Source organism: Anabrus simplex, chromosome 9, assembly GCF_040414725.1.
Source record: "Anabrus simplex isolate iqAnaSimp1 chromosome 9, ASM4041472v1, whole genome shotgun sequence".
Taxonomy (NCBI): domain Eukaryota; kingdom Metazoa; phylum Arthropoda; class Insecta; order Orthoptera; family Tettigoniidae; genus Anabrus; species Anabrus simplex.
This window is the reverse complement of record NC_090273.1, coordinates 41,161,224-41,177,879: the sequence shown is the minus strand read 5'-3', so window position 1 is coordinate 41,177,879 and position 16,656 is coordinate 41,161,224. Positions and strand designations below refer to the sequence as shown.

Here is a 16,656-nt window from a genome sequence, read left to right as displayed (position 1 = left end):
TGCTCAATGCTAGTTTTCTTATGAAACTGAAGTTACAGTAAAACCTTGTTAATTCGAAGTCGTTGGGACACAAAAATCGGACTTCGAATTACGTGATTTTGAATTAACCGCCAACACGTACCTCAGATATGCCAAGGCTTGTGGCATCACAGTATATTCCAAGACCTGTTACTGCATGCAATTAATCTTGATTCACAGTTTAAAGCTCTCAAATATCATGGAAGAAACGATTTCCAAAATGTATCCAACAAGGTGCATTTACAGTATTCAAATAATGCACTTTGATAACTCACCGGCAAACGTAACCTCACGGAATGAAATCAAAGGAAATAAAACCTGATTCAAAGAAGAGGAGAAATCTATACTGGCTCCCCTGTACAAATGCTTTATTCATTGGATCACTGTACTGTATGCATTTTAGATGCCTTGTGCTTGCACAGAATGTACCCGATGCCCTTGAAACATTGCGGCTTATCGAACTTTCCTATGTCGAGGGGAGAAAGTCTCTCGCTTCCGTCCACGTTACAACAGTACAGTGACTATTCTGTACTTGTACGATTTCCTGCCATGGCACTTCGAAGACCCATTAATGCATGCAATCTCCTTGATTCTCAGTTTAAACTTTTCAAATGCCATGGAAACACTATTTCAGAAATTTATCCAACAAGGTGCATTTATATTATTCAAGTGATGATCTTGTATAAAACAATGACAAACATAACCTCATGCAACGAAAGGAAGAAAAACACGATTCAAAGACAAGGAAATATTATGCTGGCTCCCCTGTGCAAATGCTTTATCTTTTGGATTACTGTACTGTCTGCATTTTTAGATGCTTTGTACTGGCATGGAAAGTGCCAGGCGTCATTAAAACATCGTGGCTTTTTTAACTTTCCTGTGACGGGAAGGAAGTCTCTTGCTTCCGTGTGCAGTGTACACTGCATAGCAACACAGTACATTTGCCAGCTGGCAATTCTCTCCTTTAAAACCGTAAGTCTGTTTGGCCTCGGCATTTAAAAAAATAAAACAAACAAACAATGCAGTTTCATCGGCTCTGACAATATTGTTTGGTGCGTACGAATTAATTATAGGCTATAAGCCACGCTTTTTCGCCAACTACTGTCGGCATCGCCAGTGTTCGCGGATTCTACCCCTCCGCACTCTGCCTGCTACGTGATATTGTGGCGTTCCTAAAAACGCCGAATACAAGTAATTATTCCGATCGAACATGACAGATAATGAAGCACACTGTAGACACGCCAAAGTAGGTGAAAGTGCGCAAAGTTACCCCTTCACGTTCCAGAAGATGCGTTCTTTTATGATGCAGAGAAATTTTGAATTTAAATTACTCTGTAAAATACTATTTTTTTTCTCAAAACATAAAGGCAGTTTCGAATTAAAAGTCTGAATTTCGGTAACTGGACCGACATTGTTCTTCGAATTCCGAATTATCCATATTTCGAATTTAAAAATTTAAATAACATGCAAAAGTGTACCTCATGTTTATCGAGGTTCTACTGTATTTTGTTCAGAAACACGAGAGCTATGTACAGCTAGCCTTGTCACCTTGTCAATTCATACTGATAAACTCTCTTGCTATAGCTCTCAGCCAACACTTTTCACTCGTGGTACTGTTTCTTTTTAGTTAGATGACCTAGTTTTTTATTTCTGAAAACTTTGGTTTTTGTCTGCAAAATTTGTCCGTTTCAAGATGAGCAATGTTCTTCTTTGAATTACGTATGCAATTCCTATCCATACCGGGCTTTCTTTCTGCAAAGTGAGTACGAATTTACTCTGCTTCTTCAGTAATGACGAGGTTTTCTTCAGCCCTGAGTGACATACATCTAGAACTTAACACTAGCCATCCTAACAGAACCTACTACTGAAATTGATACTGCGTAAATCAGACTCAATTTGCGACTATAAATTCTCGATGTGGTGTGAACCAAGTTGCTAACAGAGTGGGTGGGAAAGTGTCAACTTCCAGATATCTGTATTTCAGGGGCACAGTACCAACCTTCATGCAAATAAAAACCTGCACACTTACATTTCGCTACCATATTTTGAAAAATATGGGGGGGGGGGGTATTTGTGTATGTACAGTAATTATTTCTGAATTAGTTTCATCGCACTGAGATTAATTTTTTCATGTAAAATTTCTGTTTGTTTTATCTAACTATCAATTTTGTGTTTCAGTTGCCTCCTACACAGGTCATCAAAATGCCACTTTCTACATCAAGTCGTGCCTCAGTCCTGACGGCCGTTATCTTGTGAGTGGATCGAGTAACGAGAGGGCATACGTCTGGAATGTGAATCACCCACAGCAGCCGATCGCCAGTCTCGTGGGCCACGATGCTGAGGTTACGTCTGTCGCTTGGTGCGCCGTGGGACAAACAAAGGTATTGATCTTCAGGTCGTATTTCACCTGCTGAAGGTACTTTCATATTCCTTGTTGCATGTTTGCTGATAATGATCTTGCTGTATGTCTCTCCTTCAAACCTGAGTATGCCACGACAGATCGCATCACAGAACTAGGATGCCAGGTCTAAAGTCTTTGGCTGTGGTGATCTTTAGGATGGCGTGCACTATCTTGGAGTAACTAAAAGTAGTGTCTTCTAAAGAAGTCCATACTGTGGAAGTGCAGGGTCTCCCATATACACTAAGACCAAACGCACAGTGTTTGTACTTTGCACTACACAGCTGCCTCAGCCGAAATTGTCGTGCACGGCTGCCCTGCATTAAGCGTGTATGCAATCTTATGTGAAATCTTACCTTATAAAACATGCTGGAAGTTTCGTCCTTGCTGGATTATACAGGCATTGTATCTGGTAACCACATTCTGGCAGATGCAAGTGAGTTCTGCCACTAATGTTTCTGATTTCATTCGTAGCGTATTCTTTCAGTCCCTCCAATGTGTGAGGATTGGTTCGATAACATTTTTCTTTCAATTTACCCCACGAGTAAACATCGCACACTTAGATCTGGAGAATGAGGGGGGAAATAGACCAGCAATGATCAATCCGTCTGCAAACACTTCTGCTGTATGAGCATGGTCAGTCTTGTTGAAACAAGCCACGCAGTTTTTCTTCTTCCGTTTACTGTTGAAAGAATGGCGTCAAAATGTCATCCTGGTACCTCTCTGCAGTTATTGCAGTCTTGAAAAAATAGGCCCAGTTATTCGTCTTGCACTAACAGCACACCAAACGCCAATCTTCCTATCATAATGAGGGACTTCATAAACGCCATTAGAATTTTCCTCACACCAATAGCGAGAGTTGTGACCGTTCATACGACCATTAAGATGAAACCAGAAACTTTTACTTACGAAAATACAGTAATGCAGTGATAACTGTCTCACCATGTTAACAGCTGAGATTGACTGGCTACTCATGCTTGCCAGGTTGAACACGTGCAGCCTGCTCGCAAGGTCAAGAACTATGCTTGCACCTCCAGCTCTGCAGCTTACGTATCAGAGGGTAAAAACGCCGCTTTGATGGTCTTAGTTTGTATGAGACCCTGTAGACTACTGCGAAAGTAATAGATAGGGCTGAGATAGTAGAGTTGACCTTCTGAGCGCAGCTTGGCAGGTTCGATCCTTGCTCGGTCGGTGGTATTTGGAGGTGCACAAATGTCAGCCTCCTTTGGTTGATTTGTTGGCACCGAAAAGAACTCTCGACAAAATTTTGGCACTTCGAATTCTGTAAAAAGTGTAATTATTTCAAATGCAGGCTCTCTCCTCATCAATCCCATTATGATTGTAGGTTGCTCTTCCACTTGTAAAGTATTTTTATTGCTCCATGCTGGGATTGATGAGAGCTTATCTGTTCGAATACGGCCGAGTGTGTAGACGTGGAGATTGTCCTTGTCCTGTATTTTCATGTTTGTCCTAATTGCCTATTTTATACATACCTATTACCCTCGGATTTGTTCCTATTTCCACATTATTAATTTTTTTTTTTTTTAAATTCAAGGTAGCTTCAGCTCCAGTTAGCTCAAATTGCAGAGCTGGATCCCTAAAGACATCAACAGCACTTCCATATTGGGTTTGACACCTTTAGGCATTTTTAAAATTAAAAATCTATTCACAAGTTGGGTTAGCTGCCAACAGGCATCTGGCTGTATTTAATCACTTCTGCTGTCTATTGGTGAGCTTTTGAAAGTTGGAGTATTGCTATATTTTTGTAGATTCTCTGACTAGCTTCAGATGAATAACAGTAGCAAAAGTGTGCACCATAACAGCAACCCTGTGTTCTATATGATGCACTTTTACATGATCCTTGTGGGGACTCGCCTGGTGTTTACTGCCATGTCTTTTGTGTCCACATTATTTCGTTCACGAAATCAACCTTTCCTTTTCTGTGGAAACTCGTTAGTACCCTTTTACCAGTAGAGGGATTGAAAACTTTGGACATCAAATGCAGGAAGCTGTACTACTAAAAAACCCTATACTGTATTTACAACATGTAGAAAAGAAAGCGTCCAGGAACATGTGTGTTGCACTGACCTTGGTAATTAGTTCGATGCAATACTATAGTCGGAACATAAACATAGGTTATCGGTAACTTGCACGGGAAATGAATAATGTAAAAATGAACATTAATTACTTGACCTTTGCACTATGTGTTCCAACTACTACACATTGCACACCTTTAAAAACCTTATCCAGAGTAGACTGTCTTTTCTTTTGTCCAAGATTACATAGATTCGAATCCATCTTCCTCATTGAATCCGTGTCATCATCAACAAAACTTGACATATAGTCGCACTGTTTCCATTGCTTCTAATGCTTTTGAAAAGTGTAGACACTGGTGTGGGTACTGGTTCATCCTCTTCTTCACTTCCTGTCTTTTATCTGCTGTCTGCTGATAGAGAATTTGTCAGTTGTCATCGACTGATTGACCATATAACCTTCATAGCTGACGCACTCTTAGTCCGGTATCAGCCTCTATTCATCTGCAACAACACGACAGAAACTGGCCTTCCCAAAACGCTTCTTGATGGTGTTTGGTTCAACTGAATCCCAAGCAGGTTTTACAACATGCATCACTTGCGCTCGTAGTAGTTTGAAGAGTTGCCAACCGCTTCTGAACGAGCTGCTTCCTATAATTTTGTTTCACGCATTTGATGTCCTGATCAAGTGGCTGCAGGCGACTAGTGCAGTTAGCCGGTAAAGAAATTTACGTTCTGTGGATGCACAGTTTTAGTGGGATGTGTACTCATAAGGAAATGTCTGCACATTTTTAAAGCAGGATGGCCTCCTTGCTGCTCCTATTACCAGTGGAACAAACTTTTCTGTTCCTCTTTCATTGCAGCTCAACGGGACTATCAGTGTCTTTTCTCAGCTTTCGTCCATGACCTTTTTCTCCTTTAATTTCCAGGGTTTTATCAGGTAAGAAGCTTCAAATTCAGTTATGCCCATCGGCACTACTAAGTTACAGGCCTGTGCTCAAACCACAGTTCCATCAATTGGTATGTTTGAATCGCAGACCTACTTGAGCCACCACAGTAATACTCTTCCCAATACAGGAAACTGTCCCCCTCACAAGTTTCCTTTTGTCTCTCACCCCTTCTTCAAAATAATCCACGTTCTATTTCCTTCCTCTTACTGAGAGTAGTGTTCAGTGTACGCGGAGGACTGTTCCACCTCCGCGCTATATCTACATGCTTCGTGTGAGGATTACAGTCCACATCACGAATATATTTATACTTGTCATAGTTTGTCTGTTGTACTTTCTTCTTATCCATTATGAAAAGCGCAATGCAATAGGTCGTAACAACACACAGGGTAAACTTTTATCACACTACTGAAATACACAAGCACGAGCAATCGGGTGCAAACTTGCACCATACCAATGAGATTCTTATGAATAAAGTATAAAAATTCCTATACTGACAAGAACAAAACACTTGTTTGCTAGCTTAGAATACAACGCATTTCTTAAAAAATTGAACTGGACAGAAAACATCTGCCTACTGTATGTACACTGAAACTTCGTTAGTGCATTCCTCATTATCCCTTTTTCCCACTTAGCACGTCGTAAATTCTAAGTCCTGATTCTCATCGTAGTAAATCCATATAAAAATACCTCGCTTATCGAGCCACGAATTTTCGCCATTACCGCTTAATACCATAACATTTTCCCTAGCCCTGAAAATGTTCCTTGACATCCCTTGTAAAACAAACGTGATTTCCAACTTGGGTAAGATCCGTAGCCACAGTTGCGTGATTACGTAAAAAGGCCTTAATTTCCTGAACTTCACACAATAACTTGCACCTTCGGGGAACAAGCCATTAGTCTCAGGAATTGTCAGTTTTGCTTCCCGGTTAGCAGCAAGATTGCTGAATAACACAGTGAGTCTATTTGTGCTTGTATTTTGCATTCCATTCAGAAGTTAGAAATTTATTTTGTGTTGAGCGTTACAGTGAAATTTCGTCACGTGATACATAGCCAGAAACAAAATCTTGTGAAATTGACTAGCGTGATGCATATTTGTCTTGTGATAGCCTAGTTATGGATAATGAAACGGTCATGAAATTCCTTACTAATGAAAACAAAATTAAAATCTTTCAGAAAGGTGACTGGCATCTACATCCTTAAGCATGTAGAGGTCGCGAATATTTATCTCTCACATTTTTTACTTGATCGTCGACAAAGTTTTTCAAAATGACGGTCAGTCATTCCTCCTGATTCCTGCCTGTCGCACATGGTCAGGTGTAACCTCCAGTTCATTGTCTAAGAGTTTGACTTGAAAATAATTTTTAATAACCCACTGCTCCGAAATAAAAGGCTCTTGCTAACATTGTTTTGGAAAGTGTGATCTGCAATAATACTTGGATATTTTTATTGATCCCCCCATGCATATATTTTCATATTTGTATGATGTTTTGCACTCCTTTCAGTGCACTGGTTATTTTATAGGCCCCAGCAGGAAAGGTTTTCATATTTGTTCTCTTGTTTTTCACATCTTTTAATACTTCCCTCTCATTTTCAGAAATGGTAGATATAGTTTTCACTGTATCAAGCAGAACACAATGTAAAGTGCCCTCATTCGGAAAAATGGTATGTAATGTTTCCGCATCCCTGTCGGATAGTTTTTATTCGTATATTCAGTAGTAAGTTTTCTCGCTTAACACGTTCATATTTCTTGTCCCCTGCAGAAATGTCATAACAAGGTTTTACTTTACTAATAATTCAAAGAACAACCTAGATACCAGATTAAGTGTGGCTCTACAAGGAAAACAGACGTAATCTGTAAGTTCCTTCATTGCTTATGGGATGGTTCTGCATACACCACTAACCTAAAAATTTTATTTAAAGGAGAAACGAAAGTAAACTTTCATCTACTAGTAATTCAACAAATACTGTAGCGATTGGAAATAGCACTGCAAAATTCACGAAAACGCAAAGAACAAGACAACACGCTTATCAGAGAAACAAAGGGAGGGAGAGAGAAGCGTAAGCGGTTACTTCCGTGTTGCATGATAGCTCAAACCATCTTAGCACTGTAAAACACCCTAAAATCATCTACGATGTCAAAAACTATCAGAGATAGGAAGTAATATCACAGAATTTCGTATTTACATAATGAAATATAAAAAAAATCCATTACGTAACTCAGTGCAATGAAAATTTGGTCCTCGTAAACGGGAATAGAAAACTTGAGGGGACATGTTAATATGTATATGGTGGGATTGGGGACTTGAGAAAATAGAGTTAAACGGTAAAACTTGGTAACCGAGAACGTGTTAACGAGATTCCACTGTATATATCTTCTTTGCAAGTGCTGAGGAATAATTAAGAGTGCCGCGAACATAGGTTGGACTGGACGGAGACAGATTCATGTAACTGAAATGAAATAGCAAAATATTCATTATAAGATACTAATGGTGACACAATGGATGAATCTGGGATGGTCAACTAAATATTAAGGACTTTCGAGAAAACCTACATGAATCCCAATGCTGCTCCATTTGTTTATGGATACTTCATTTTATGTCACGTCTGTTTGTCACAATAAAAGTAATAGTGAAACCTCGTTAAGATGTTTCTGCAGGGGATACTAAAAAAATAACACGTTAAATGAGAAAACTTACTAATGAATATACAAATAAAAACTATCCAACAGGGATATGGAAACACTAGATAACATGTTTTTTCTGAAAAGAGGGCATTTTACGTTGTGTATCCCCAGGTATAGTTAAAACTATAGATCTGTGCCATTTCTAAAGATGAGAGGAAAGTATTAAAAGGTGTGGAAAATACGAGAGAACAAATATGAAAATCTCTTCTGGTTGGGATTATAAAAGAACAAGTGCACTGAAAGATGAAAAAAGTCACCAGACAACAAATATGAAAAAATGTGCACAAAGGCCAACAAAATTATGGAAGTATTATTGCAGATCACACGCTTTCTGAAACAAATGTTAGTAGAAGCCTTTTATTTTGGAACAGTGGGTTATTAAACATTATTTTCTGGTCACACTCTTCGACAATGAATTCAAGTTTACACTCTTATCATTTGCAACTGCCCGGAATGACTTTGGCCACCATTTTGGGTCGAATAAAACCTTGACCAACTTTAGCGAGTCGAAACTCGAAGGTGCTAGTTTCAACATTCGGTACCTCTGCGCTCCTACGCCAGTGCAGTTTCTGTCAAGTTTTTAATTTTGTCTTCATTATTAAGGAATTTACAACATTTTCTGTATCCATAACAAGGCTATCACAATACAGATGTGTATCACGCTAGTCACTTCGCACGATTATGTTCCTAATCCAGATATGGGCTACCGTATCACGTGACAAATATCCACTACACTTCACTGTACCACCCAATATAAAATAAATTTCTGCCTTCTGAATGGAATGCAAAATACAAGCACAAACAGGCTCACTCTGCTATTCAGCAATCTCGCTGCTAACTTTCAAACAAAACTGAACATTCCTGAGGCTAATGGCTTGCTCCCTGAGAGTGCAACTTATCCTGTGAAGTTCAGGAAGGCAGTTTCCCGTAATCACGGTACTGTGGCGACTGCTCTAACCAGAGTTGGAAATCACGCTTTTTTCTTTCTCAAGGGATGACAAATACAGTAAAATTTTCAGGGCTGGGAAAAATGTGACCGTACTAAGCGCTAATAGTGAAAATTTGTGACCTGATAAGAGGGGTTTAATGCGTTGAAGACAATGTCGCCCCTTGTGGGGCGAGGGACGCTCATATATAATATCGCATGTCACCCGTTAGGTTTGCCAGTGATTTATTCAAGTGCATTATTTGAATAATATAAATGCACCTTGTTGGATACATTTTGGGAATGGATTTTTCCAAGGCATTTGAAAGGTTTAAACTGTGAATCAAGGTGATTGCGTGCATTAATGCGTTTTAGAATACTTCGTGACACGGCAGGGGTTCACATTTCTGAATTACGAAATGGCAGGAAATCGTACAAGGATAGGCGAGTCACTGTACTCTGTTCCAATGCAGACGGAAGCGAAAGACTTTCTCCCCTCATCATAGGAAAGTTCAATAACCACGATGTTTTAAGGGCATCGGGTACTTTCCGTGCAAGTACAGGACATCTAAAATGCATTCAGTTCAGCAATCCAATGAATAAAGGACTTACTCGGGGGAGCCAGCTTAGTTTTCTCCTTGTCTTTGAATCCTGCTTTTGTTTTCTTTCGTTGCGTGAGGTTATGTTTGTCAGCGAGTTATCCAAGTGAATACTGTATTGCGAATTTGAATACTGTAAATGCACCTTGTTGGATACATTTTGGAAATCGTTCTTTTCCATTGCATTTCAAAGGTTTAAACTTTGAATCAAGGTTAATTGCATGCATTACAGGTCTTACACTATTTTTTGATGTGGCAATGGTTGGCATTTCTGAATTACTAGTTGGCAGTTAATTTGAAAAAACGTAATTCGAAGTCCAATTTTTGCGTTCCAACATCTTCGAATTAATGAGATTTTACTGTATAGCCGTCTGTATTACATAGTTTGAATACCTTCACCCCAAATTTATGGGCGTTATTTGGAATAAACTGGCAAAATATTAGCCTTCCCCTGAAGGGGATCATAGATTCGTCAATGACTATCTTGTGGCTTATTTAGTTGTCAGAAATTCTTATTGAGCTTTAGAACAAGAGGTGCGATTTTATACAACCTGTCTTAACCTCAGTTTGCTTCACTGTTGAAATGTCAGAAACGCAAAATCAGTAAGAACTTGTCCCGCTTCATAACATGACCCCCCCAACATACTTTTTTGTACAGTCTGTTCTTTATTGACCAATAATTATGTAGTTTGGGAAACTGCTAGTCCCATCCACATCAATAAGCCTTAAGAACTTTTTCACGTCAACACAACTGATATCAGTCCACTGAGTGAATCTACTCAGTCTACTCAAACCTTTCCCTTGCAACACATTCCTTGCATTTTCATTAGTCTCTTGCACAATCATGTTGATGATATCAGTAACTATTGCAGGATAGAAATCGGCTGGTTGAGATTTGACACACTGAAGAAATTTTAAACCGATGCTACTTGTGAATAAAAAATGTTCCTGCAAACCTGAGAATGTTCCTCAGTAATTGTCACTGTCTGGTGATATGTTGAATTATTGCACGATGCAGCACCGGAATCTTTGCTAGTGTCCTCCCTACACAAACTACTGTCCAATTCCGACTCTGAAAAGGTGACATCACATTGCAGATCCGAAATGTCAGCATCACTTGATTCAGCACTCGAACCCTTTTTTCAAGTTCTTCTATCTCTCTATCAGTTATCATGGCTTACCAATAAAAATGGTCTGTTATTGGACATTATAAATTTCCCAGCTAACTCATTCCTGGTTGCCAGCAGTTTGCTCCAGTGTGCTAAGTTGGCTCATCAGTTGGTAAATAGCACACCCACCAAGATGCATGGCTAGTGCATATCGTGGAGGCCACTGCGTAAGCTACCTGATGCCACCGGCAGTGCCAATGCACTATGAGAGACTTTGTCTCATTACTAAAAATTGATGCCTGCCTGGCCATCAGATGGGACAAATATTTCAGGTTCCCTATGGGAATCAACATCCATACCGATCATGGCTTATTCGACACTGAAACACATAACATTAATTAAATTTTTGTCACAAATATGTAAATTACAAGGAACTCGTTGGAAGGCACGTAAACCAACTGCTCACAACACAGAGCATAGTGTTCCTCAACAACAAAGGTCAAAATGCTGTCGGGGGTGAGGTGCGCTTTCTCTATTGCATTGTCAACCTGATAACAGTCACCCCAATAAGGGGACACAAAAATAGTAACTTTGAACATAAATTATGTCTTTGATTATGATCTACAAATGAAATAACGCCCATCCGTAACACACAACAACCTGAAATATATATATCGCATTTCCGCAGTTTACCACGCAAAAAGCAAATGTACACGTCGATGTTAACGTGTTAATACGATTAGAATTGGGACTTTGAATTCATGTGCTAAGTGGGACGTGTTGATGATGAATGCACTAACGAGGTTTCACTGTAATTAAAATTGAAATAACTCATCAAATAGCATCCTTTTTCCATTGGTTACGTTTGCCGCAAGCTACTGTGTGCGATAGCATAAATCCCAGTTGCACTGAATAATTAACCACTTGGTGGTTGGCGCTAGGAAACTATTCACCCAGTTGAGGTTACGGTATATGGGTGCCATTTTTCCATTTAATATTTCTGTCTAATTATGTTTGTTTTTTACTTTTCAGATTGTTACATGTTCGGATGATGCATATCATCGCATCTGGGAGATTGGATCTGACGAATTTGAATATACAGAAGATGCCCCAAGGGTGTTGAGGGGTTGGGCTGAAGAAGAAAATCCTAAAACAGAATGTGCTTCTACTTCTAACATCAGAGCCTGCAAAAGATCCCTTCCTATCCCAGATAGAACTCCTAAATCTGCTCGCAGGTGGATGATGAGGGAAGAACGTACTCCAGATGAAGTTTGCTATGATAGCTCTCCCAATTTTGCAAATCCTGTGGAGGATAGCTGTTCTGACTGCAGTCGTACTGCCAGTGGATACACTCCATGTAGCCATTGCAAGGTCTACAGAAGTAGACCTTCCGTATTTGGGAGACTTCAACAAGAGGGAACTAAACGGAGATTAAATATGTTTGAAGAGGCTTCTCCTCCACCAAAAAAAATTAAAGCACTATCTCCCATGAAAGATCAAAATACGAGGCATACCATTGGTGCAAGGAATTTGTTTGTGCCTCTGCAGAATTTACACATTATTTCCGTGGAATGTGAATCATCGTCAGATACAAACATAGATAATCTCCCTCCCAAGAAACGCATGTGTCTTTCATCTCCTACAATGAATCTCCCCAACTACGTAGTGGACGGCACTTCACCGCACCACTGCTGCAAGCGTAGCGCTCACATGAAGGAAAATGTTGATTGGCTGACGAGGTTGAGGAAAGATAAGGACTTGAAGGAAACTCACAAGACAAAAGGCAGGCAGAGTCACCATACAGTTGTACGGCAAGGATTGGGCCATTCCGACTCCCTGCTCAGGTACTTTACTGTCAACCGGCAAGACATCACAAAATTGCAGTGACGGTTTGAGAGTACAATATTTGTTCATAGCAGCATGATAAAGTTCTGGAACTGACCTCATCACAATATAAATATTTTTTTTAGATTTTGATGAAGACTTTCAAAACCCAGAATACTGGATATGGTATTGCTGGTAAGAGGTGTTGGATTAATGTTTTGGAAGTAATGCTGAATTCATTTATATCTCAAGGCTATGAAATTGTTGGGACTCGTAATTTATTCCTGAATTGATTGGACGTTTAACTCCCTGAATTATGGTAATTTAGACAAAAGAAATGTTTGGGATAAGTTTTCCTTTTTAAAAAATTTATTTTTAGAAGACACTGACAATAGAAATTTTTAAGAATGTTTTATAATTAAAACCTTTAGTTATTACTCGAGTCACATTAGGCGGCTATAAAAATATCCCTGAGGGTTTAAATGTAGCAGTTAAAGATCCCCGATTTGTGCAACTGAATGAGCTCTTTTATTTTAAAGATATTTGAGATATTAAGTAAAGCAACACTATCTGCATTATTTTAATTCCTGGCTTATTATATTTTGAAAGTTATTTACCTCCATTTCCCTCCTCCCCCTTTTTTTTTAAATACACAGGTTTCACATTTGAACACTGCTGGACAAATCGCATGCAACAGTGTGAAAATGAAGGAAGTTCTCTGATGTAGGAGTGAAACAGAGATTGATTTTGTGTTGGGCCATTTCAATTTCTGTTCTCCATTGCATCCAGGTTATTGATGTTGAATCTTCCCCCCATCCCCCTTTTTTTCCTTATAATACCAAAGCATTACCAGTGGCATTTCCCATCTTTTCTTATATCAGTATATAGATTTGTTTTTTGGATTAGATTGTCCTACATGTAAATTTGATTGGCTATTGAATATGTAATCATCAGTGAATTTAATGAACTAATCCATTGGTGAGTAAGGAGTCTCAGAATTTGATTTAAAGTGTATTTTCCACAGAGTGAGTGGATGATTTGTAAATGTCCATGTCAGATTATCATGATTAATTACAGAATCTTCTTCACTTCCACTATCTTCTTTTAGTGTAACCGCTGAGCTGTTGACTTCACTATGCTAGCGTACTGCTATGGCCTCAGAGCAAATCCTGGTGTGCTTGATTTACAAATTGTCTTGGTTTAGCCATGCTCTTTGGTGTGTTGTGAGCAAACTCTCAAACTTTGAATTTGGGAGATAGTAGGTTTGAGTCCTACTGGTAGGTAACCTGTTCATTATTTTTTGTGGGTTTCTATTTTCACTCCATGCTTATGCATTCCATATCAGTTGGCCACATCGATTCCTTCCAAATCCTTGCACCTATTTCTCTGAGCTGATACCTGACGGTTAACCCAATAAATTTAGCATAAACATTAGCATGTTTGCATTTTTCCTCCCGAGTTTATGAGGAAAACAGTTTCACTTTTTATAACTAAACTCTCCGTTAGTTGGTATAATAACGTAGATATATCCCAGAAGTATTTCACGCACACCCTAATGTGGAACAATGAATGCCTTGGGATTGTAGTGTTAAGCGGTAGTAAACAAATCGTGGCACAGTCTGTTGGCTACAGTGAGTACCATCAAGCAACGTAAGGTACTAGTACAGCTAGATTGTACCACTGACCATATAACCAAACCATACAGTGAACTTTCCTGTGGGGCCTCAGCAGTACCTCAGCGTGGTAGGAAAGTTTATTGTATTTAGTACGTACATTGAACATTTAAGTGAAATATCGCTTTAATATTGTTTCTACTATAAGCATAATAGGAAAAAAAACTTTGGCCACCAGAGCATTTCTTGCTGTGTGTTCTGGCAGTCAACGTTTTAATATTATATAATTATCTCTGAACATTACTGCACTAACTGAAAATTTATGTGAGAAAATTGAATTACGATCCAATTTTTAAGGTAACTTCTATGTGCCATTTTAGAGTGCTAAGTTTCAATCAATGAATGATTATTGTAATTTTTAAAAAAATGTTTTGAGTTAGTGCTGAGTTCGCTGATCATATAACCAAACCATACAGTGAACTTTTCTGTGTTCAATCATAGGATTCAGAATGCTTTTTGTATGCATTCTTGCTTCTGTCATGTCCACCTATGACTAAATTCAGTTTGTTTTGGTTGTCGTAAGAACTGTAGCTTTCTAGTATCCATTCTGTGTCTGTAAATGTTTTTCTATGTATTTATCCCTAGTTTAATTTATTTAGCACTTGTCTGTTGTATTTTAGCAGTTACGTATAAATTGCTTGCATCTATTTTTTAATAAGATATTTTTGTATCCTTTATACATGACTTGAAATACATTTGTTGTTTACAAATAGTGAAATGTGATTGGTTATTTCCTTTACACCTTTTTGAGGCTTGAGGGCAGGATATAAGATGGTGGCTGATTAACTGACAGTTAAGCAAGGCTGTCTGTTAAATTGTGTGTTTTAAAATAGTGATGAGCAACGCTCTCACTCGAGACCGACGTCACAGATCTCGAGACTCTCGCGAGAATCTCGAGACCAATCCTCCTGTAGTGTAGGCTGTGTGACGTACCAGTAACTATGACTGTAAAATTGATAGTATATCATTGGCAGTTATTGCGTGAAATAACGTTCTCCTATGAAAACGTGTGAGCCAATACATTTTGTCAAAAGCCTGGAAAAGTACTGCATGTTTAACTATGAACCATTAACTAAAGTGGAAACAGAATGTCAGTATCTTAAACTGATCCCGACTTATTTGGGGTGGACATCTTGGCTGAATAACCATGCATAATTTGTGAATAACTGTAGATAGGATATACGCGTACTTGGATACTAGAGGCGTGCATTATTCGAACCTGAGACGGGGAAGATGTGCTTTGCTACATACGCAACCCCCATTACACATGAGTGGAACGGGTAACAGGGGTGTTGGGCAATGCTCTCGAGACCGATTCTCGTGTGCTGCGAGCTGTGAGACGTCCCAGTAACTACGAATGTAAGCTTGATAGTTATCATCAGCAGTTCTCACATGGAAACGTGTGTGATGATAAATTTTGTCAAAAATCCTATGAAAGCACTGCATGTTGAACTATGAGCTCCTTACCATTAAAGAAAGTTAATGCAGAATGCCAGTATCTTAAACTGTTCACGAGTTATGTCAGGTGGACTTCTTAGCTGAATAACCCGTATAATATGTTAATAATTATTATTAGGATGTAATCCTACCTGGATGCCTCACAATCGTTGTCGGCAGGGTGGTTTCTTGTGATTCAGACCGGGCCGGAGGTGTTCTGAGACGATTCCTCTTCATTGATATTATGCGTTTGTAAGTGCCGGATCATCCCAGAAGTATTTCTGCCGATGTATTTTACTTCTTTTGAATAAGCAACACATTGGGCTGTGCTATGTGACATCTCTTAAAAATAAGACATCCACGACTTACGTTGCGTTTCGGACATAGTCTTCAAGTTGTCACGTACAATTCGACACAGTTCACATTGCACCGTCATGTATGAAGTACGGTACCTACCTGATTATGACGCGAATACTCTATAGCAATTTAGATTGCACATTCCACTCATGCGTAATGGTGGTTGCATATGCAGCAAGGCGCATCTTGCCTCGTCTTGAGTTCGAATAATGCACGCCTCTAGTATCCAGTTACGTGTACCTACAGTAACCGTCAGGTTCTGTACTTAAACCACTCATTCGTGTACCTACGAGTGCATACAATGTCCAAATGCGTATCCTTTATAATTATGTTATACTGCGTCAAAACAGATCTCGGTTTAAATGAACGCCCTAGTCTCTTGTTGACACATATTTACGAAAATGAGAAGCCCCATGGTTGGATATTTGCATATTCTGAACAAACAACATTCAGCTCAGACTACCTGCAGGCCTACGAAACGCTGCTTGCCGCACATTGCGGGGATAACGCTCTCGAGATTTCTCGAAATTTCTCGCGAGAAATAATGGCTGCGCTAATCTCGAGACCTCGTCTCAGACTGCCCATCACTATTTTAAAATTCATAATGCTGCTGATTCCTTCCCACTCCTAGCCCTATCCTATCGTCGCCA

The 16,656-nt window shown here is 39.2% G+C and overlaps 1 protein-coding gene across 3 annotated transcripts in view; it reads left to right on the top strand.

Moving 5' to 3' along the window:
* l(2)dtl (lethal-(2)-denticleless) overlaps positions 1–14,919 on the top strand; it is a 66,288-nt gene extending 51,369 nt beyond the window's left edge. For all 3 annotated transcript variants that reach the window (XM_067153999.2, XM_067153997.2, XM_067153998.2), the window contains 2 exons: positions 2,197–2,399; positions 11,748–14,919. In XM_067153999.2, coding sequence (XP_067010100.1) covers positions 2,197–2,399; positions 11,748–12,602 — 1,058 coding nt within the window. In that variant the 3' untranslated portion in view covers positions 12,603–14,919. The remainder of the gene's footprint in view (positions 1–2,196; positions 2,400–11,747) is intronic.
* Positions 14,920–16,656: the final 1,737 nt, after the last annotated feature.